Genomic DNA, 24,420 nt, shown 5'->3' on the forward strand with positions numbered 1-24,420 from the left:
TTTCCGGGTACTCCAGCTTTCCTCCACCAACAAACCTGGCACATCCTAACATGACCCTGGCTGTTAATATGACGTAGAACTAATGCAGCCAATGGTTGGTAAATTGTTGCTGTAGTTCTTTGTTTCTCTGTCCGTTTCTTTTGATATTCACTGAGGAAACTTAATAATGTACTCATACCATATTTAAAGCCAATGTGCAGTGCATTGTTGTTGTGTCACAGTGACCCTAGCTGTAAAGGTCAAAAAGTGATCATTTTAGACCAAAGCTGTATTTTATTTCATAGTGAAACTAACCAAGGATCAAGCTCTGATAAAGAGCAGTTCTAGTGGAGTATTTTTTGGCAATCAAACTGGTACACAAATCAATAGGATATGGTAAGAGGCAGGGGTCTGTTTTATCTCCAAACTTCATGACTACTTATATCTCGACTCCCTATATAGTCATTCAATCATATAGATTTGTAATAACATGTCCAGTGGGTATTACAAATAAAGGCAGAAAATTATTTCTCTCTCATCGACATGTCAGCATGTTATCAAAAGTCTGGCAACAGGACACACTAGGTTTTGATGCTGGAAGAAAGCCATAGTTCTTTAGGAAAAGTCTCCAACTAGATATTTGCCAATGCTTTGACCTTGATGTCCCACTGCTTGGTGCCAACCATTTGGCTGACATAACCTAGAGGTGAAGGCTATTGGTATTATATGTAACGTCTTTACCACTTGGCAACTGTGACATGTACTGCAGGGATGATAGAGTAGTGGTAGAATGTCATACACCTTAACCATTCTGCCACTGTGACCCAGAGGTGGAAGGCTAGTGGTAGAATGTCATACACCTTCACCATTCTGCCACTGTGACCCAGAGGTGGAAGGCTAGTGGTAGAATGTCATACACCTTAACCATTCTGCCACTGTAACCCAGAGGTGGAAGTCTAGTGGTAGAATGTCAGATACCTTAACCACTCAGCCACTGTAACCCAGATGTGGAGGTCTAGTGGTAGAATGTCAGACACCTTAACCACTCAGCTACTGTAACCCAGAGGTGGAGGCCTAATGGTAGAATGTCAGACACCTTAACCACTCAGCCACTGTAACCCAGAGGTGGAGGCCTAATGGTAGAATGTCAGACACCTTAACCACTCAGCCACTGTAACCCAGAGGTGGAGGTCTAATGGTAGAATGTCAGACACCTTAACCACTCAGCTACTGTAACCCAGAGGTGGAAGTCTTGTGGTAGAATTTCATACACCTTAAACACTTGGCCATCACAATGTTATAAAACAAATGGTTTCATCACCCAGACAATGTTTATTGTGACTTGAATGAGGCTGAAACTAATTTAAATGATTATGTCAATATTAAATTGTGCCATATTTATATATGTAATCTTACATAGGATCAAAGTGATTGTATAAGCTAATTCCGGTTAAACAATGACCATATATTTAAAGTACAGGTAGGCACCATTCGTGTACAGGTAGAAATGTAATTAGCATATTACAGGTACAATGGCCTGGGAATGGAGGTAATTTGTATCTGTTTACCAATGTTTTGAGATCGTTTAAGGATAAGCGATGCCAGTTGCACCTGTATAAGTGGGAGGGGCACACTTTATTATTGTTGTTCTATTGAGTCTAGGTGGAGTAAATAAAGAATGGGTTTAGATTTGTGTACTCAACAGGGTTCAGAAGGAGATAGGTCAGTAATAGAGTCTGTGTTTATTTTATTTTGTTGTTGTCAGAGCTCCTCTTTAATGTAAGTCTATATCAGCTATAACTGATTGAAAATGTATGAATCTTAAATACACCATAACATTATGAAAGTATATATACAAAGTATACATCAATGAAAACATTATTCACAGAATATTTATTGCCAAGATTCCAAATTTTTATTTAGGTTGACTTTCCTCTTATTTCATGACTTATAATGTATACTTTCCATGGTTTTATAAGAAAATGTCTATTCGCAGAATCTAAATAAAGAAATTCATTTAAATTATGCATATTCATGCAAAACAAAAGTAAAAAGGAAGAAACTTCTTTTGCTTATTCACCCCTGAAGACACATTTAGGCTCTTCTAAATCAGAGACTAGACCAGTCCATTATGGAATTTCAGGGATGAATGAGTTAACTCTGTCATTCAGTCACATTTGGACTATTTTGATTGAAGGTCTGGAATACAGATCAAAAGGATTTTTTAGGAGGGGCTGATGTTCATTAAGATGAAATAAATTGAAAATATAAGGTTTACTTATTTTGTAAAGCCAACATGATATAGTTCAGGTGTAACAGGAGAGGAGAAATTGTAGCGGAAAGATTAGAATTCGAACCAGGGACCTCTGAACACTAGCCGAAATGCTCTACCACTCGAATGCTCGATGATCAACCCTGTCCAATTCCACTACACATGTATCTTGATTATTTCATTCACCCCGAAGTAAACATGGACACCATATTTGTTGTGGGCCTAAGGTTAAATAATTCTCTATCGTTATATTTGATATATCTATGATGATATATCTATAATAGATGAGATATACCCACCTCCGCACAATCATTAAAAGGCCATTTTTCTCCTCTTCGAAATTAGACCAATTTGTTTGACCTATGAAAACAGCAAGCTAATATCCTGGCAGCTTTTCCACTATATTACAAAACACAAAAAGGCCAGATCACTGAATCATTAACTGGAATTGAATCATTTGTTCGACATTCGATGTTTGATCTCAAGGATGGGCAGGCTTATGGGTGAGGTATGACCATCGTCAGGTTGAATGACTTCACTGCAATTAACTTCGTGCGTTACTGACCGCGGAGATGTGTATTGCTCCAGGGATGTACTGGTATTAAAATTTTGTTGTCCCTGAAGGTTGTTAACTTTTTCAATAAAGTGTTTCCAGCATCAGATAAAATTTTGACCGTATATATCTATAACATTTGTAGATCAAGATTTTAAAGTATTCAAGGTCGTTGGAGAACAAAAGGGGAAACTCTTGACGATAATATGTTTAGGTCCAGCATTGGTGATACAGGAGCCCATGATTCTCCTTTCTATTTGAGTCTGTCGATCCTCACTTTCTTTCCAAAGGTTTTCTCAGTCATGTGTGATGTTCAGTCATTCAAAATCTCCACCCTTTGACCATACATGGTGGCTAAAAAAGGCAAATTATTTTTGAAACACATTTATGACATAAATAAAATGCTTATAAAAAACTCATTGTTATAACATAGAGGTTTTTATTCCCCATCAAGGTTTCTCTTAAGATGTTTGTAATATATATATGTAACAAACTACGGTTTTAACTAAAAAATCATGTTGGTCCCAAGAGATCCATTACATATATGCTTTAAAAAAAGAAATATTTCACTATTTATTCTTCTCTCTTGTCCCTGACTTCATGATAGTCCATTTAAACTAAAGGAAGACATATTATTTTTCAACCTGACACAGCATCAATAAGAAGAATTTACGAAATTAAATTGGGTCGGCCAAGTCGACAATGAAGTTGACAAAGGCATGCTGTGAACGGTTGGAATCGATAGCGGTGTCAACTCCCCATGTAACAGATATACATACGTAAGGAATGTAAGATTACATTTTAAATTTTGATTCCACATTCAAACCAAGTAATATATCTATTTACTTATTTACAGTTTATCAGAGTCGCTGGAAACAGAGCCGAACATTTCTATCGGAGCTCAGAATATAAATGACTTTTACAAGTAAACTATTCGGTTACTACTTTAGTTCCGATAATTTCAACCCGAGCCTATCAGTAATTGTGAAATTGTTAGATAAATTAGGGCGCAGGTTTTTCACAATGACAGGAAAACTAGATGTAGAGCATTGATAGGTTCACTTACCACCCCCTATATACTTATCAAACGACTCAGATAAATATTCAGCTAATCAAATTTATTTACACTTTGGAAACAGTTGAGAAGGTTGATAGCGTGCTGAAGGTTTACTTAGGTAAGGATTTTTACCAAAAGTCGTACAATCTGGACACGCCTACATCAAGATAGAACATATACCACGTTGAGCCGGTGTAGCAGCCATTTCTTTCCCCCTCTGATAGTTTCCCCGGGGAAAGAATTGGCTAGCTGATTTCTTCCCCGGGGAAAAAACTGGCTAGCTGATTTTTTCCCCCGGGGAAAGAATAGGCTAGCTGATTCTTTCCCCTCCTAATTACTTTTATCCCCCGGGGAAAGAATTAGCTAGCTGATTCTTTCCCCCCTCTTGATTAGTTTTAGGGGGAAAACCATTGACTAGCTGATTCTTCCCCCCCCTCTCGAACAATTTGCAGGGGGTGGGGGAGACTATTTGCTAGCTGATTATTCCCCCCTCTTGATTAATTCTAGGGGGAAACTATTGGCTAGCTGATTCTTTTCCCCCTCTTGATTATATTTGTAGTCTTTAGTCACCATGTCTGAACCATATAGCTAATAGTTGCTGTTTATTGGGTATGGCTTCACACCTTGACATCAGTAAGGTCCATATTTGGTAATATTTATATATACATTTGTCTGCTTTTGTGACCACTATACATTGTATACTTTTCATTGATGCAATCAGCATCATCCCACCTTGAAAAACCATGGAAGATAATTCCTACAATGAACTTGTTATATACCTCAGTAAATCAGAGTACCCTGCATATGTAACAAACATAAAAGATGCAAATAAGAAGAAATCTGAAAAAAGAAGAATTTGCATCAAAGCTAAGGGGTTCCAGTGCAAAGATGGCACCTTATACAAAGATGACAAGAAGGTACTGAGACACAATGAAGTACAAGCTGTCTTGACCAGCCTTCACTCAGGTAATTATATATTCATGTATATATTTATATATTCAAAATTATTATATTTAAAGATGCTCCACTGTCGACAAATGGTATTTTTCTCCGTCAAAAACATGAGCAGACAATTCAGTATTTTTCTTCAGTTACACCATTACCATCATTTTGAAAAGTTTGAACTTCTAATTTTACTTCAAGATAAAAATATTTACATTAATCAATGCATCCAGAAAAAATTCCGTTCTATATGGAATGGAGTACTGATCTCACACGCACCAAAAACAAAATAAATCATTTTATATTATTTTTTGTGTTAATTAGACATATACATTCCACACATGATTATTAACACCAATTATTGTTCAAATGACTAGTATCATTAATGCTGTCAGCTATGGAGCTTAATTCTTGAAAGCAGATGATCATTTAAAATTTATTATCTAATTTAAATTTTACTTCAGTCCGATTTTTATGTTTTTATTGAAATGTTTATAGTTTCAACAAGTATGCAATTTTTGAATATATAAATTAGAACATGTTAAATTAATGTGCATATACAATGTATATCGATGTGATATACATGTACACATGCAGATGGTAATTAGCATTTGAGGTTTTGCCAGGTAAATCTGGGTATATTTAAACAGATTCTGTTTTCAAAATTAAAAAACATTAAACTTGCTTGTATTTAAGTTTAATTACAAAATTCAGAGGAATGTACATGCTGTAGGTGGCTTTTCATGTGCAAATGCTGCTATTTCCAAATTTTTAAAGCATTTAAAAACATTTAGTATGATTGTTTTTGTGTGTGTTTCATTTTTACAGTATAATGATATTGATCAATCTTCTTCAAAATTCTTTTACATATTTCTTTTCTGAATAACAATAAGAAGCTCAAATTTTTCAATGATGCTTATAGTGTAGAGGAGTGTAAATTTTAAGTAAGTAACTTTTGTCTATGAAAACAAAATACTAGTTTGTACTTCACCCTTCGATATGTGTGTTTTCTCTGGCCTATTCTACACCAACTCATGGTTTATCCTATACTTAGTTGTTGCTGGGCCCATCTCTGATAAATGTTAGAGATGTCATCCTCCCAATTCTGATACTAATGTAAGAGATGTCATCCTCCCAATTCTGATACTAATGTAAGAGATGTCACCCTCCCATCTCTAATACTTATGTTAGAGATATCACCCTCCCATCTCTGATACTAATGTTAGAGATGTCACCCTCCCATCTCTGATACTTAAGTGAGAGACGTCACCCTTCCATCTCTGATACTAATGTTAGAGATGTCACCCTCCCATCTCTGATACTAATGTTAGAGATGTCACCCTCCCATCTCTGATACTAATGTTAGAGATGTCACCCTCCCATCTCTGATACTAGTGTTTATACATCCTCCCATCTCTGATACTAATGTTAGAGATGTCACCCTCCCATCTCTGATACTAATGTTAGAGATGTCACCCTCCCATCTCTGATACTAATGTTAGAGATGTCACCCTTCCATCTCTGATACTAATGTTAGAGATGTCACCCTTCCATCTCTGATACTAATGTTAGAGATGTCACCCTCCCATCTCTGATACTTAAGTGAGAGACGTCACCCTTCCATCTCTGATACTAATGTTAGAGATGTCACCCTTCCATCTCTGATACTAATGTTAGAGATGTCACCCTCCCATCTCTGATACTAATGTTAGAGATGTCACCCTTCCATCTCTGATACTAATGTTAGAGATGTCACCCTCACATCTCTGATACTAATGTAGATGTCACCCTCCCATCTCTAATACTTATGTTAGAGATATCACCCTCTCATCTCTGATACTAATGTAGATGTCACCCTCAGGATCTCTGATACTTAAGTGAGAGACGTCACCCTTCCATCTCTGATACTAATGTTAGAGATGTCACCCTTCCGTCTCTGATACTATTGTTAGAGACGTCACCCTCCCATCTCTGATACTAATGTTAGAGATGTCACCCTCCCATCTCTGATACTAATGTTAGAGATTTTACACTCCCATCTCTGATACTAATGTTAGAGATGTCACCCTCCCATCTCTGATACTAATGTTAGAGATGTCACCCTCCCATCTCTGATACTAATGTTAGAGATGTCATCCTCCCATCTCTGATACTTATGTTAGAGATGTCATCCTCCCAATTCTGATACTAATGTTAGGGATTTTACACTCCCATCTCTGATACTAATGTTAGAGATGTCACCCTCCCATCTCTGATACTAATGTTAGAGATGTCACCCTCCCATCTCTGATACTAATGTTAGAGATGTCACCCTCCCATCTCTGATACTAATGTTAGAGATGTCACCCTCCCATCTCTGATACTAATGTTAGAGATGTCACCCTCCCATCTCTGATACTAATGTTAGAGATGTCACCCTCCCATCTCTGATACTAATGTTAGAGATGTCACCCTCCCATCTCTGATACTAATGTTAGAGATGTCACCCTCCCATCTCTGATACTAATGTTAGAGATTTTACACTCCCATCTCTGATACTAATGTTAGAGATTTTACACTCCCATCTCTGATACTAATGTTAGAGATTTTACACTCCCATCTCTGATACTAATGTTAGAGATGTCACCCTCCCATCTCTGATACTAATGTTAGAGATGTCACCCTCCCATCTCTGATACTAATGTTAAGAGATTTTACACTCCCATTTCTGATACTAATGTTAGGGATTTTACACTCCCACTCTCTGATACTAATGTTAGAGATTTTACACTCCCATCTCTGATTCTAATGTTAGGGATGTCATGTTTCTGTTTGATTATTTGTTTCATACAATTTTAACATATTTGCAATTCACAGGAAAATATGCTGGTGGTCATCTAGGAAGAGACAAAACATACCAAAAGTGTCTGCAAGGATATTACTGGAAAGGCATGAAAGAGGATGTAACTTCGTTTGTTAGAGACTGTGATCAGTGTTGTAGAGTCAATCTTGGACCAGTAAAAAATGCTCCTCCACTTAATTCTATATCAGTGCCTTCCAAAGTTTGGAGCCTTGTTGGAATTGACATTGTTGGACCTTTACCAATAACGGATACTGGCAATAAATACATTGTGGCTGCAACAGACCATTTCTCAAAGTGGTCAGAAGCACGTGCCATTGGCGAGGAGAATGTGGGAAAGTTCATATTGGACTGTGTCTGTAGACTAGGACCAATGGATTCTATAATCACAGACCAAGGAAAGGAGTTCACCAACAAAGTTGTAGACTTTTTAACAGATGAACTTCAAATTGACCACAGAATTTCCTCTGCCTACCATCCACAGACAAATGGACAGCGAGAACGTGACAACAGAACTTTGAAAGAAATGTTAAGTAAAGTAACAAATGAAAATGCGACTGATTGGGATGTGTTGCTTCAGAGCGCATTGTTTGCCTACAGAACAAGTGTTCATTCATCTACAAAATGTACACCATTTGAGGTGTGATGTATGGACGAAAGGCAAGGATTGTTCCAAACTCTGGGAAGAAGCCAACACTAGAATCATGTAAATTTGCAGATAGTGTCTTAACTAATATTGCAGATCAAAGAAAAGAGATCAACGAATGTGTCAAAAACAATATTGAGACAGCACAAGAACGCCAGAAGAAAAATTATGATCGACGTCACCAATCACACAGCTCTTATCCAGTAGGATCTTCTGTTCTGATGAAAAACACGAGCAAAATTAGGAGGTTTGGATGCAAGCTTGCACCAAGGTGGGTAGGACCATACAGAGTCATTGAAACTTTAGACAAAGGACGGGTTAGACTACAGAATGCCAAAAGTAAGAAGACACTTTCAAACATCTACCATAGCACCCACCTCAAGCTGTACACACCTGATACACAGACATCACATTGCCAGACTCCCACCAGTACTCCAAAGCGCACATTAAAGACAACAAAGAGAGCACCTCTAACTCCAAAACAAACAAAAAAGCAGACCAAGACAACATCACAAAGGCAATCACAACAACATCATGTGAACATCACAAAGGAAACACCTGCAAAATGAATTTTCAAAACACTTCCAGCTTCAGCCCTCCCTAAATTGTGCAATAGGATGAACATTAAGTTTCTCAAGTGCCCAAATTATGGAAATGACAAGGAATCAGCAGGAAAGCCATCAGAAATACACAGCATCAGAGGAGACGGCAACTGCTTGTTTTCGTGCGATTAGTTTTGCACTCTCTGGGACAGAAAATGGACATAAATCATGCAGAGACAGTATTGTTGCCCATATGAGGAATTCTAGTGTGACCACAAAACTAAGCAAATATTTGGACACAAATGTAAATGAATATTTAGAGGAGAGCAATATGGATTGCAACTCAGTGTGGGCAACAGATGCAGAAATTTTGGGTGCAGCGTCTCTACTAGATACAGATATTTGTGTGTTTTCTAAATGTGGAACATACAGTAGGGGTGTGACCAAACTTAACTGGCTTAGGTACCCAGCTTCTCTCTCACTGGACAAAAAACCAAAGTATGCTATTTATTTGAACAATCTTACAAATGAACATTTCAATGTTGTATTGAGGTGTTAGACAAGACACTTGTTCCTACCTAAGCTGTAGTAGATGAAGAACTGTTTAATTAATGTTTTCAACCCGTTAAGCATCCTGGAGCCATTAAATATCAGTAATAGTTAACGGTGCTTACTAATAGGACCTCTTTTTATTTCCGCAAGGCATTTGAAAAGACTGTGCATTTATACCCCTTTGCATCATAAACTGGTAGCAAGTTTATTTATTTAACCAGAAGGGAGTTGTAATGAATATGATGTATCTACATATATGTGTTAACTTGCTAAAAACAACATTTGCACCCATACACAAAAGTTTAAAAACTTTTATTTTGTTTTAAATGTATGAGTTGGTAACTGGGTCAATTGTCTGCAAGAGATCATGGAGGATAGCAAGGAAGGGGACATAACTCTTTTTTTTTTTGCTTCATCCAATCATACTTTGAGGGAAATTCGTTAATTAATGCCAAACTTGGTTTTAACCATGTTCTTTCTCTCTTGGAAATACTGGGGGAAAATTCATATACAAACATTTTTGTTTAGCAATACAAACTGAATTTATTTTTAAAATACATGTACAACCACAGTGAAAAAATTGGTTCCATGAATTTGAGAAAATGAGAAGCAGCAAAAAAGCTGGTTTATGGTACTTTTTCAAATCATCTTTATCTATGTATTTTGATATTTAGTGAACGTTGATGTTTTTGTTAATGTATAAAGTACTTTAAACACTTCAAGCACAGACTTTAAAGGGAAGTCATTGTACTTATTTGTTTTATTCAATGCTTATTTTACTGAATTGCTAATGTAATAATTATGATAATGATTTTTATGGAATACACACTACAGACTTGATCAGGACAATTTAGGACAACAAGTAATATGAAAGAAGGAATCTCTGTATATGTACTTTTTGAATGTAAACTATGAATAAATTATTTATTAAGAATTCTAACATATGTATTTATTTTGTTTTTAGCTTAGTGAGATGATTAATCAAAGTTGTATGAATATTAATTGCCTACAATTGAAAACGTAATTTTGATAAATCATCTACAAAAGGCAAAGAAATTTTGATAATACAAAGCCATTTGTGTAGGATTCTCTTATAATATTAATGGCATTTGTTACAGCAAAAATGTTACTTGTGTGATTATCTGTTCAAATGGGAAGTTTCGTTCTACATTAATGCCGCTGATGAAACTATACAAACTGTAAACCAACTTATTTTGTGAGAATTTAATTAATTTTGTAACATATTGCCTGACTTATTCACAATAATTAACGCATTTTGAAAGTACAAAAAAGTTGAAACTTTATATTTTTTTTAAAATTCAAATATTACATGTGTGTACTCATGAAATACACCAATTTCAATATGAAAATAAGTTGGTTTTAGTTTAATGACTTCATCAAGTCTATTTGACTTTAATAATACTTATCTATTATGGCCTGGTTAAGAGGGCACTATTCTATCCCTCGACAATTCTATGAAGCAATAGTGCCCTCATAACCAGCTGGCCATAAAGGGATGCCTCGAAATGCTATATCCATTGCATTTCCTTACCATGCTGTTACATTATAAGACCAACATATATATTATTGCAGATATCTGTTTCTTTAAACGAGATTCTGTTTCATGAAGATTGAAAGTAGAGCAATATAGAACCAGTTCCTTCCCGTACACCACAACCTGACCACCATCTTGACGTATTGGTCAAAGCGCAAAGATATAATGATCTCATGTACTAGTGATGTCATAATAGATTCACATTTGATCTAACATCGCTTCCTCTGGCACTATTGGAAATTGTACCCATATGTGAAGCTAATCAGAATCCAGTATTATGTCATATGAAGTACAAACAGACTTCATGAGTTATCTGATGATATAGACTTTACAGTACATATTGAAAACTGAAGTACACAATTTACAAGGAAAGGACTAAAACATCATGCTAACTGCTAACCCTGAATAATCCCCCTCCCCATCCCCATATGTTTCCACCTAGAAATAAATATAGAGGGAATGGGTGGGAGAAAAGAATCAGCTACTCAAGTTGAATTTGATATAGATGAAAGGGGGGAAGAATCAGCTAGTCAATATAGACAGGGAAGGGGGAAAGAATCAGCTAGCCAATAGTTTCCCCCTTATAGAAATAAATATACAGGGAAGGGGGGAAAGAATCAGCTAGCCAATAGTTCCCCCCCCCCTTATAGAAATAAATATACAGGGAAGGGGGAAAGAATCAGCTAGCCAATAGTTTCCCCCATATAGAAATAAATAGACAGGGAAGGGGGGAAAGAATCAGCTAGCCAATAGTTTCCCCCCTTATAAATATACAGTGAAGGGGGGAAAGAATCAGCTAGTCAATAGTTTCCCCCATATAGAAATAAATAGACAGGGAAGGGGGGAAAGAATCAGCTAGTCAATAGTTTCCCCCCTTATAAATATACAGTGAAGGGGGGAAAGAATCAGCTAGTCAATAGTTTCCCCCATATAGAAATAAATAGACAGGGAAGGGGGGAAAGAATCAGCTAGTCAATAGTTTCCCCCCTTATAAATATACAGTGAAGGGGGGAAAGAATCAGCTAGTCAATAGTTTCCCCCATATAGAAATAAATAGACAGGGAAGGGGGGAAAGAATCAGCTAGTCAATAGTTTCCCCCATATAGAAATAAATAGACAGGGAAGGGGGGAAAGAATCAGCTAGCCAATAGTTTCCCCCATATAGAAATAAATAGACAGGGAAGGGGGGAAAGAATCAGCTAGCCAATAGTTTCCCCCCTAGAAATAAATAGACAGGGAAGGGGGGAAAGAATCAGCTAGTCAATAGTTTCCCCCATATAGAAATAAATAGACAGGGAAGGGGGAAAGAATCAGCTAGCCAATAGTTTCCCCCAGGGGAAACTTTCAGCTAGCTGAATTTTTTCCCCGGGGAAACTTTCAGCAGGGGGGGAAAGAATCAGCTACAGCTAGTCAATAGTTTCCCCCTTATAAATATACAGTGAAGGGGGAAAGAATCAGCTAGTCAATAGTTTCCCCCATATAGAAATAAATAGACAGGGAAGGGGGGAAAGAATCAGCTAGCCAATAGTTTCCCCCCCTTATAAATATACAGTGAAGGGGGAAAGAATCAGCTAGTCAATAGTTTCCCCCCTTATAAATATACAGGGAAGGGGGGAAAGAATCAGCTAGTCAATAGTTTCCCCCATATAGAAATAAATAGACAGGGAAGGGGGGAAAGAATCAGCTAGCCAATAGTTTCCCCCATATAGAAATAAATAGACAGGGAAGGGGGGAAAGAATCAGCTAGCCAATAGTTTCCCCCCATATTATAAATAGACAGGGAAGGGGGGAAAGAATCAGCTAGCCAATAGTTTCCCCCTTATAAATATACAGTGAAGGGGGGAAAGAATCAGCTAGTCAATAGTTTACCCCCTTATAAATATACAGTGAAGGGGGAAAGAATCAGCTAGTCAATAGTTTCCCCCATATAGAAATAAATAGACAGGGAAGGGGGGAAAGAATCAGCTAGTCAATAGTTTCCCCCCATATAAATATACAGTGAAGGGGGAAAGAATCAGCTAGCCAATAGTTTCCCCCATATAGAAATAAATAGACAGGGAAGGGGGGAAAGAATCAGCTAGTCAATAGTTTCCCCCATATAGAAATAAATAGACAGGGAAGGGGGGAAAGAATCAGCTAGCCAATAGTTTCCCCCTTATAGAAATAAATAGACAGTGAAGGGGGGAAAGAATCAGCTAGTCAATAGTTTCCCCCTTATAGAAATAAATAGACAGTGAAGGGGGGAAAGAATCAGCTAGTCAATAGTTTCCCCCATATAGAAATAAATAGACAGGGAAGGGGGGAAAGAATCAGCTAGTCAATAGTTTCCCCCATATAGAAATAAATAGACAGGGAAGGGGGGAAAGAATCAGCTAGTCAATAGTTTCCCCCCTTATAAATATACAGTGAAGGGGGGAAAGAATCAGCTAGTCAATAGTTTCCCCCTTATAGAAATAAATAGACAGTGAAGGGGGGAAAGAATCAGCTAGTCAATAGTTTCCCCCATATAGAAATAAATAGACAGGGAAGGGGGGAAAGAATCAGCTAGTCAATAGTTTCCCCCATATAGAAATAAATAGACAGGGAAGGGGGGAAAGAATCAGCTAGCCAATAGTTTCCCCCCTTATAAATATACAGTGAAGGAGGGAAAGAATCAGCTAGCCAATAGTTTCCCCCATATAGAAATAAATAGACAGGGAAGGGGGAAAGAATCAGCTAGTCAATAGTTTCCCCCATATAGAAATAAATAGACAGGGAAGGGGGAAAGAATCAGCTAGCCAATAGTTTCCCCCTTATAAATATACAGGGAAGGGGGGAAAGAATCAGCTAGCCAATAGTTTCCCCCCTTATAAATATACAGTGAAGGGGGGAAAGAATCAGCTAGTCAATAGTTTCCCCCCCCTTATAAATATACAGTGAAGGGGGGAAAGAATCAGCTAGTCAATAGTTTCCCCCATATAGAAATAAATAGACAGGGAAGGGGGAAAGAATCAGCTAGCCAATAGTTTTCCCCCCTTATAAATATACAATGAAGGGGGGAAAGAATCAGCTAGTCAATAGTTTCCCCCTTATAAATATACAGTGAAGGGGGGAAAGAATCAGCTAGTCAATAGTTTCCCCCCTTATAAATATACAGTGAAGGAGGGAAAGAATCAGCTAGCCAATAGTTTCCCCCTTATAAATATACAGTGAAGGGGGAAAGAATCAGCTAGTCAATAGTTTCCCACCTAGAAATAAATCGAGAGGGGGAAAGAATCAGCTTGCCAATAGTTTCCCACCTAGAAATAAATCGAGAGGGGGGAAAGAATCAGCTTGCCAATAGTTTCCCACCTAGAAATAAATCGAGAGGGGGGAAAGAATCAGCTAGCTAATTCTTTCCCCGGGGGGGAAAAAAATAACTAGGGGGGGAAAGAATCAGCTAGCCTATTCTTTCCCCGGGGAAACTTTCAGCTAGCTGATTCTTTCCCCGGGGAAACTTTCAGCAGGGAACATATACCACGTTGAGCCGGTATATGAGTAGACTCTTATAAGTGTACCCCTCCATGAAACACATCCTTCCCATCAAGTAAAACTTTTCCATATCTCTTGAAATTACCAGAGCCCAGTTTCATGAACATTCCTTAAAATAAAGGAATCCCTTAACTTAAAATTCTCCTTAGGGAAGCATTACTGATTTGAAGGAATTCAAGGCTCCTTAACTTCAGATTTTCCCTTAGCTTTTGTAATGCTTTCCTATGGAGTATTTTAAATTAACTGGAATTTCTTAAAGTTCATGAAACTGGGCCCATAATCAAACTTTTTACCTCTCCACCCCACCTCCATTTTAGCACAAATCAGTCTTTGAATAGTAATGTTTGGGCAATGATATGAATTATGCGTATTTACAATATTATTGCTCAAATACTGAAAATGGAAGAACCATATTCAAATTTTATCATATAAAACTCTAAAGAGCTAAAATAAGATTTATATAAAAATATCTACATTTACAGACGAGTCAAACTTTTCACACTCTTCCTTTTGTCAGAACCGAGCTAGTATAAAATTGCCGAGATATTATATGCATTCAGCAAAATGAATAATAAAATGTGCAAAAAATCATATGTAAATGAAAACTTTTGAGGCTGCATATCATTATGGGATATATTTTTCACTGAAATAAATGTTTTCTGCTATCAGGTTTCATGAGTTACGATATTGTTAATATCATTTTTAGCGTAAGTTTTAAATATGCATGATGTACAGACAGTACCTATTTTCATCTTTTATAAGTGATAAATAAATATCCAGAACTTAATCATGCATCTGTAGCTTACAGGATCGCCGATTATTTACATGTCTATATTTATGCGATTTTAAGTAAAAAAAAATTTAAAAAAAATTTGACTTAGAATTTTTGTGATTTGACTGTCAGTGTTTATATGGTTAAACCTATTTCTTAATATTAATGTAGGTCAGTGCAATGTCCCGCGAAATCTCATATATTCTCCCTGCGATAATAACGAACTGTATGCTTAAAAGTTCCTTAGTTCATTGATTGGTCTTATAAGTCTTATAGAAAAGGTGTCCAATGATAAATCAACATATCAGCATCATTTGTTATTTATAAACCCAAAGTTCTACTCTCATTTTCAGTAAGACTGAATGAAAGATCTATGCATGTCGTTTTACAGGATATGTAATCTACTACCTTTTGATAATCAAATTCAAAATCAGAAATGAGCACTTCATTATTCAACAGTGATCAGTTTCTTTGATATTTTCCTAACACAAATCTAGGTCAAGGTATTAAGAATCAGAATCTAAGTGCTGAAATGTAATTAATTAACGGATTAGTAGTAGACATTATCTTAATGATATTGAATTATTGATGTTAAAATCCCAGCTCAGATTCCCAACTGTACCATTTTCGATCAGCATCAATTAAATTCAAATTAATTATGATCAGAGAAACAGGATTATGCATTCATACTTAAAGGGACACTCAGTCTAGAAGTACATTAAAATTTACACATATATCAGAAACAATCCAGTTCTAATGAAAGTCAGATTAGTTGGTTTTACTGAGATATGACAGAAAAAAGCCCACTGTGGTGAAATTTATGTGAAATGTTCAAACTCACTCGCTGTCTGCCATTACACATTTGAAGTCATCAGGATTATTAAATCAAAAATATGTCTTATAAAGATATAATGACGTTAACTCTACATTTAACTTTTAAAATTTATAGTGACAACATTACAAAAAAAAACCAAAAAAAAAACCAGAACTTGATTTAAAGAAAAAGAATGAGACAGTTACCGTATTTGACCTAATAAGCGCTCATGTCTCTATAAGCGCCCCTCCCCCTTTTTGAGGCCTCGATTTCAGTTGCCCAGGCATAAATTAAGACCAAAACTACACAAAAATGTATAGATTTGCAATACAATTTCGTTCTATTAGCACCTTTTCATTCTTTTCAATTTGTATACGCCCTGGGCACTTGTTGGGTTGAATACGGTATGTTTAGTTGAATGCATCATGACTATGTTTGATCTTTTACTGTGTACAACCTACTATTGCTTATGGGCTCCATGCATTGTATTATTTTCTTTGGGTTCAGTTCTGATTGATTATAGAATTCTGCCATTTCATTTGCTCTAAAATTGATAGAAAAGACCTAAGCTGGCACAGTACCATTATATAATTATTCGTTTGTAGCAGAAATCAACAAATGTGCTGTGAAAACCTAGAATTGTGAATGTATATATGTTACTTTGATATGCTTGGTTCAGTATTGAACAACTTTGAAGAGTTTCAGAGAGTGGTACTTATTAAATGGTATTAATGTTACAAACTTCAGATTATGTAGTTCACATGTACTGTTAAACACTTACCGTTTTTGCCGTAATTAGCGCCCCTCCCCTATAAGCTCCCCTCCCCTTTTCTGGAGAAGAGTTGAAAGTGTATAAATTCCCCCATCCCATGGATTTACATCAGCATTGTATCCCATATTACATGAACATGCGAGTCTTTTTCATGTGAATCACAACCAAATATGATAATGTACCTCAAAGGATAAAAGACATGCATTGTCATACTGTAACAGATTGATATACCATAAGTGCAGAAAGATTTAAAATATGACTGAATATTTCCATCAGCAACTTTCATTATGGTTCATTAATAAATGCCCCTTTGTTACAATTATTTAATGCCCTGGGTGCTAATAACGGCGAATACGGCATTATATTCAGCCAAAAAAGTGACCATGATACTAAAAATATCAGAAATTATAATTAAGTCCTTTTTGGCACCACAGCAACTTTAAAAAAACCAGTTACATATATAACTTAATTTAGACACAGTAATTATAAAATCATTATGAAATTTTGAATTCTGCAGATTTTTTGTGATTTTTTTATGCAGTAATTAATTAAGTCATTAGTCTGTACGTTTATATATTACATCATCCAATTAGGGACTAATTAGGCCTTCAGAGTGATGAGGGTAGGGTGGGAGAAAGGGGTGTGCATACATCATTAACCCCTGAAATTTCACAATGGGCTGTTCTAGTCATTGATTTAGGAGAGTCTAATGTGTCTTCAGGGGTGAATGATCAAGTTAAATGGACAGGGGTAAATACAGAACACAAGCTAACCCTACATAATCTGCAACTGATGCAGTTTAAATTAAAACATTGTGAGTTGGCCCCAGCTTTTCACAAATTGTTCTTTCCGATTTTAAGATTAGGTTTGAACTGAATTGGGCTCATTGGAAACCCCTGTGATAGCTTTGAGTGCCTTACTTCCAGTCGATTGGTTCTGTGGTCAACCATTAAATCTGATATACCACTAATCTACTTGGGTTTCATTAAGGTCTTGCTACTTATATTTTTAATGTAATAGATTATTATATAATGCCACATATTGTATGTGTATATATATACGTATATAATTAGTTCCTTTGGTCATGAATGGGAGAGCATGCTATTTGTTACAAACAATGGGTAATTTCTTTTTTCTTTTGTGAAAATGTTAAGAAAAAAAATATGAATGAAAGTGTTACGCCCGACAAAGCTTGATCTACTCCAAAAACATTCTGTTATGAATATTCATGAGTTAAAGCTAAATTGGTTATGTACGGTAATTGAGGTGTATACATCTTAAAGAAATGAAAGATATTTTTATGGAAATCTTAAAAATTTCCTGCAAAACTTTAACGTTTTGCACTTTATATAAATGATGATTTATTCTAGTTCTGTCTTAGAAATAACTACAAATTAATCATAATGTTTTGATTTCGCCACCATGAAATTTGATGACATATAGAATGGGCCATGTCCCTCTATATTGGGTGACCAGTGTACAGTCCTTCTGGATGTGTCTCATTCCATTTGATGAATTGATTCAAATTGGTATCTATTGGTAGGGTCATTCCTTTAACTATACCTCCGTCAAGACATTTGCGGGAGGGGGTGTGTGGTCATGTAGTCTTACCAGATCATTATTCCATTCAAATTTCTTATGGAAGCAATACCCCCTAGAAAGTTCAATTTGATGTGATGAACATTGCTTGTTATTAATAATATCAAAAAACTTCTTTGAAATTACCATGAAGTCTAAAATAAGAATATGTATATAAATGTAAAAGGACTTAATTATTTTCTGTATATTACATATTTTTACTGCCAATTCATCCAGTGTCTTTGCTTTCTCCTCCTCAGCTCTACAAGTCGCCAAGAGTAGAAGCATCATCAATGGAGGAAGGAGACTCAGCAATCTTGGTGAATATGACGCTGCTGGGACGACCTTCACCTACAGTGCTTATGAAGGTCGGGGATGTCCAGGCCAGTGTATCAGTGCGCCAGGCCCAACCAATGTGGCGTTAGATGTACAGGTAAAAAAATGGCATAGTTACCATGGAAACCAAACGTAACCTGGGGAAAATGTCCAAAAGGGTTTTCAAAGATGTTACACACATAGACAACATTTCTTTTGCTATAGTAATGTAAAATCAATCATTAGAATTAAGATATAATTAAAGTTAAATGAAAATTGCTACACAAGAGATTATACATGGAAGTGATGCCATATTCATCAAAAAGCTTGATATTTTCAAAAGTAGAAGCAGCTGATTGGTTACCAATACTGTGTAGACCTAATTTGGTAGATTATACGTTTAAATCATATACCTTTAAATAACTATCAGGCTTTTAAGTTTCATTTTGATTTGTTATGAATTAAAAGATTTAAAGAAAATAAAGTTTTAAAGAATGAATGCCATAAGGAGTTTTTTTCATTAAAGATGTGATACTCCTTAATCATGGAATGAAGTATAAAGTATAGGTATTTGTAATCATGTGAGGCTTGACTAAGTTTTACCAAGGTCACATAAATAGACTTTAGTCAAGGTCACACGAATAAAAGATGATGCCAAAGTCAAGAAAAGATTTAATTTGGTAAAGGTCATAATAATAACACAAGTCAGTGTCATGGAATTATTTAGCTGGGTCAAGGTCACAAGAACACAATTTGGTCAAGGTCGTAAAACACCAGGCAATGTCAACGTTACAGAATGATTGAGTTTTGTTCTGGTCACAATAACACAAGGTAATGTCAAGGTCACAGAATGATCGAATTTGGTTGAAGTCACAAAAACCAAAGACAATGTCAAGGTCACAGAATGATTTCATTTGGTCAAGGTCACAATAACACAAGGCAATGTCAAGGTCACATAATGATTGAGTTTTGTCGAGGTCACAATAACATAAGACAATGTCAAGGTCACAGATTGATTGAGTTTGGTCAAGTTCGCAGGAATACAAGTCAAGTTTATGGTTATTGTAGTAAATATCAAATGTAGACTGAAATGCCCATGGACCAATAAAAACATGCAGATTTATTTATAGTGTAATCCCATTGAAATATTAACCTCCTGAGCTCAGATGTCATGCAATCTGGTTATGATTTCTAATGAAAGTTTATATAAAACTGTGCAGTACAAATTTGTCTGGAAAGCTTGTTACATGTTTAAAATGACCCATCAGCATAATATTACATACAATTATTGACCAATGTCCAGTTGCACTCTGGATGTAAAAGGACATAATTGGAATGATAATGTCTTGGTCCCCTGTGTGTCTGTTTCATAGCTGTAGTGTTATTTAAGGACCCTTTAGTTTACCAGTATAGTAATACCAGGGGACAATTAATGCAGCCGATTCAAACTTAATCACATCATTTAATATCACAAATTAACCCCATTCGGGCCACCAATCAAAACTTCTAAGTGAAATATAAAGCTACGGAAATCAAGGACAATGGTCGGCATTTATGAAGTATGTCTCCACGGATACCTGGCTTGACCAGTCCGCTGACCAGTGTAGGTGTTTAATGAGCTGGTCATGCAAGCCTGTTAATCATATGTCACCATGACTACAAATTATGGCTATTATGGGATGTCCTTGGGGATGTTTCATCAAACCGGAATCCAGGAAATTTCTTTCAAGTTCAACTCAAGGTCACCTTCAGAATCCGTTATGTCAGTTGTTACCTGAACTAAAGCAGAACTTGATCAATAAATGACAGTGTTTATGAGTTTAGTAATTAAATTGATTGTTTGATAAGGTGGAATTGTCTAATTAGTGAAGCTTTGATGATGTGATTGATGGAAATTGTCCAATTTTACATTGACCAATTCATTCCATAAAATTGGCTAATTCTATATTGATCATTTGAGTGGATGGAATTTGTATTATCTTATCTTTCAAATTGATCATGTAATCAAATTACATGGCCAGTTTTATTGTTATAAAATTGTTTAATTCAACTCTAGACATTTGATTAAGATTTCGGAATTCAGAGTTGTAGATATTTCATGGAAATATTTAATTCTGCTTATTTCAGAGAATGGTTACCATGGAAATCCAATTATAAGAAAACATTTTGACTTAAAAAAGTGCAACGGGATCAATTTGAAATATTTGTGTTAACAGTCTAGTCTTTTAGCATAATTACCAAGTTTATTTGTTGAATATTATGGAAATTAAGCCAAATCACAATATCTATGATTATTTTTGAAGATATTTTGAATTTGATGAATATTTGTGAAGTGTTTGTAACTTGAGAAGGATGCAATTGAGAAGGGGGCTCTTAATTCTACTTGACATTTTGACCTTTCTTGTAATATTTAGATTAGCCTCAGTACCAGAAACGTGTCAATAAGCCTTAAATCAACGATTTATATTGCATCATAGGCGACAGTACTCTCCAACTCCTTCAGTTTCGAGACCAGAATTCGTGTGGCAGTCATATACATCTTATCTTGATAACTTCGTCACTCCTATATATCTATAAACCTGTCTTAAATTTTAGGCTAATAAAATAAATATATGTTTCTAGCCTGTCTCCTTGCATGAAAACACAATTTTTTGTTTTTGTAATTCATTTTTCAAATTAAATGTATTTTTATTTTATTTTTATTTTTTTGACAATTGAACTGTCATGTAGTCTTTCCTTAATTTTAGGCTAAATCATCAAAATAGAGTTTTGCTAAAAATTATAGGAAAACCTTATTTGCATATCATAATGTACATTTAAAATCTTGCATAAAACCCTTCAAATAGAATCAGCTGTCCTGAAATAAATTGTTTTTGGTATAGTTCAAAACTCGTTAACTTTTTAATATTTTCTTAATGAACATATCTCAAGATACAATTTTTATAGTCTGCATGATGAATGCTTGAATTGAAGTTATGAAAATGTGTTTTCTTAATGCACAATTTTGCATTTTTATGATCTTATCGGTAATAAGGGGTCTTTATATAATACTGAAAGTAGTATTTTTGAAGAAAAAAAGGTTAAACTCCTTTAGCGATTCTTTTCATTAATTTTCCTATCAGTCAAAAAAATGATTGAAAATAAGATAAAAAATGAAAGATGAAACTATTCTTCAATAAAAAAAAATTTTTTTATGTTTAAAGAAATTTCTAAGAAAGGTCAAGCTCATTTGTGATTTTATTTAAATTGCTTTTGGTTAAGACATGGTCTAAATAGAAAACTAAATGAAAGATAAAAATGTATTTCAAATTGTCTTTATCATTCCCTCATTAATCATTTATAAGTGTATCAGCTTATTATATGATATTTCATAAAGCAAGTTTTAAAGTGTTTTACAGCAGGTTTGCTGCTATTTGTTTATTTCAGGTTAAGTCTCCATCTGTTATTATAGTAAAATGAAGAAAGGATTTAGGATACTTCACATAAATCGACTGCAATTTACATCAAAAGTAACAACTTTGCTAATAGATCCAAAATAAATTGCCTTTGTCAGTTTCAAAGCCCCGCCCTGCATCTTATTTTTGTTACTAATATGGTGATGAGATCAGATTGTCGAGAAGAAAAAAGAAATAATTTTTTTGACAGATATGCAACGACAAGCAGCAGGGGTGGGCAAATTCTTATGTAAATATGTTACTTCTTGTGGTTTTGTTAGCAGATTTTTTGTTTGTATTTCACAATCAGGGCATCTTATTGTGATTCAGGGTTAATGTCGTCTGTGATGTGATATTATAATATACGTGGGTGTTATGGATATTTCTTGGGCCACGATAATATTACTGGAGATTTGATGAGTATAGAAACAGATCTCTGGGTTCAATCTGGTTAGGGTGGCATCTCTGGACGGGGAATGAAAAGTAAACATAATTTGTTAACTCGTTTTGGTGTTCCACCCATCATTTGCCAACAAGGGGTTCTCACATGGTGCTTTTGTGTGGGCTGGGATATCACAGTTTGGCTGAGAATGGCAATCGGATCTGAAACATGAGAAGGGATATCTCCATCAGAGTGCAAGAATTTGGCTGGGAATGGCCTTCATATCTGGAACATGGGAAGGGATATCTCCACATGAGTTTAAGAGTTTGGCTGAGCATGGCATTCATATCTGAAACATGGGAAGGGATATCTCAACCTGAGTTTAAGAGTTTGGCTGAACAATAATATGGTATTCATATCTGAAACATGAGAAGGGATATCTCAACCTGAGTGTAAGAGTTTTGTTGATCCCCAGCATGAACATAAAAGGTCAGGGGTCACCTGCCAGATCACGTGGGTTTCCTCTTGGCACTCTGGTTTCCTCCCACACTAAGATCCCTCTCACGCTTACATACGGGCCATCAAGAGTGATTTGTATCAGTTGGGCCACACCAATTTGAAACCTAGTTCTTCGGGATTTCCCGCTCTTAAAATGGAAAAGTTAGAAAATAAAATTTAAAAGAAATTACTGCCCCTATTTCAGTCGCTCGGAAATCTTACCTATTTTCTTTTTCTGAATATTGGCATCAAATTCAATTTTTTTTTTTTTTTTTTTGCTTTTAATTCATATCATGCCAACAACATCTATACAATACATGGAATAAATCTCCTTCTAACTTTAGAATGTTTTTGTATTGGTTTTTTTGTTCTCAAAGATGATAGCAAGGTCACAGAAACTAAAACAAGAATTAATGCAATTGAAATTGATATGATGATATTGAATGATTCTATAGTTTTGCATGGGATAAAGTCTGCCAATACTCAAATAACTAGTGAGGATTATATCTACACTGTGATTTTTAATATTTAATATATTACGTTTGATTTTGTGTGACTTTAAAACATTTCTTTTGGAAAATGAAAATAAAAAAAAAAAAAAAAAAAAACACCCTTTCGCCCAACTATCCTGAAAAACTATTTTTCAAATTGATATGGCCTTGTATAAATTGTTTTGCAATCAATGTAAAATAAATAAAGTTTAATTTTTTTTATACAGTGAAAAGTTTAATTCAAACTAGAAGATCAATGAATCATATTTCCATAATTTGAAGATTCCTCCCACCCTCAATCACTTATCAGACCGAGATCTACTGCACTTTCTTACAAGTTTGCACCTTCTGCTAGTATGTTTTGGGTTGTTGCCAGGGAAATGATAAGAAAGGAGGCGTGTCATAAAACGAGGTCTCACTCCTGCTAAAATAAAACTGTAATTACATTTTAATGATCATGTTTCTGTGTTAAAATTTCATGACATAAATATCAAATTAATGAGTTAAAAAAAGATTGATATGTTTAACCTGGACTGACTAAATTGATTAAAGGTTGACGAGTTGCAGATTTTAGACATTATAAAGTGGTATCAGAAACAGTTTTCATCTACAAATGAGGACACTATGAAAGACTGTAAGGAAGCTGCCGTAACAAGAATATTTTTCCCTTCATTAAAATATTTATCTCAGAAAAAGTAGAGTTTTAGTTGTAAATGAGGTTGGAATTCCAGCAAGGTGTTGTTGCGGCCAGAAAGGTTTATTTTTTTGGATGATCCTGGAACGTTTTAGGTAAGGAATGTCTGAAACATCATGATTACATAGAAGTGTGTAATGTCAAAAGAGGCTTCGTTATTTTCTTACACCACAGGTGTGAGCTTGAAATAAAACTGGTGGTCTTTAGTTAGACAAACAAACAC

At 35.4% G+C, this 24,420-nt stretch overlaps 1 protein-coding gene across 1 annotated transcript in view; it reads left to right on the forward strand.

The window, feature by feature from the left end:
• Positions 1–24,420, forward strand: part of LOC138332704 (thrombospondin type-1 domain-containing protein 4-like) — a 172,878-nt gene that overhangs the window by 91,581 nt on the left and 56,877 nt on the right. The window contains exon 7 of the mRNA XM_069280695.1: positions 18,644–18,816. Within this exon, the coding sequence (XP_069136796.1) occupies positions 18,644–18,816 (173 nt within the window). The remainder of the gene's footprint in view (positions 1–18,643; positions 18,817–24,420) is intronic.

Source organism: Argopecten irradians, chromosome 10 (assembly GCF_041381155.1).
Source record: "Argopecten irradians isolate NY chromosome 10, Ai_NY, whole genome shotgun sequence".
NCBI lineage: Eukaryota > Metazoa > Mollusca > Bivalvia > Pectinida > Pectinidae > Argopecten > Argopecten irradians.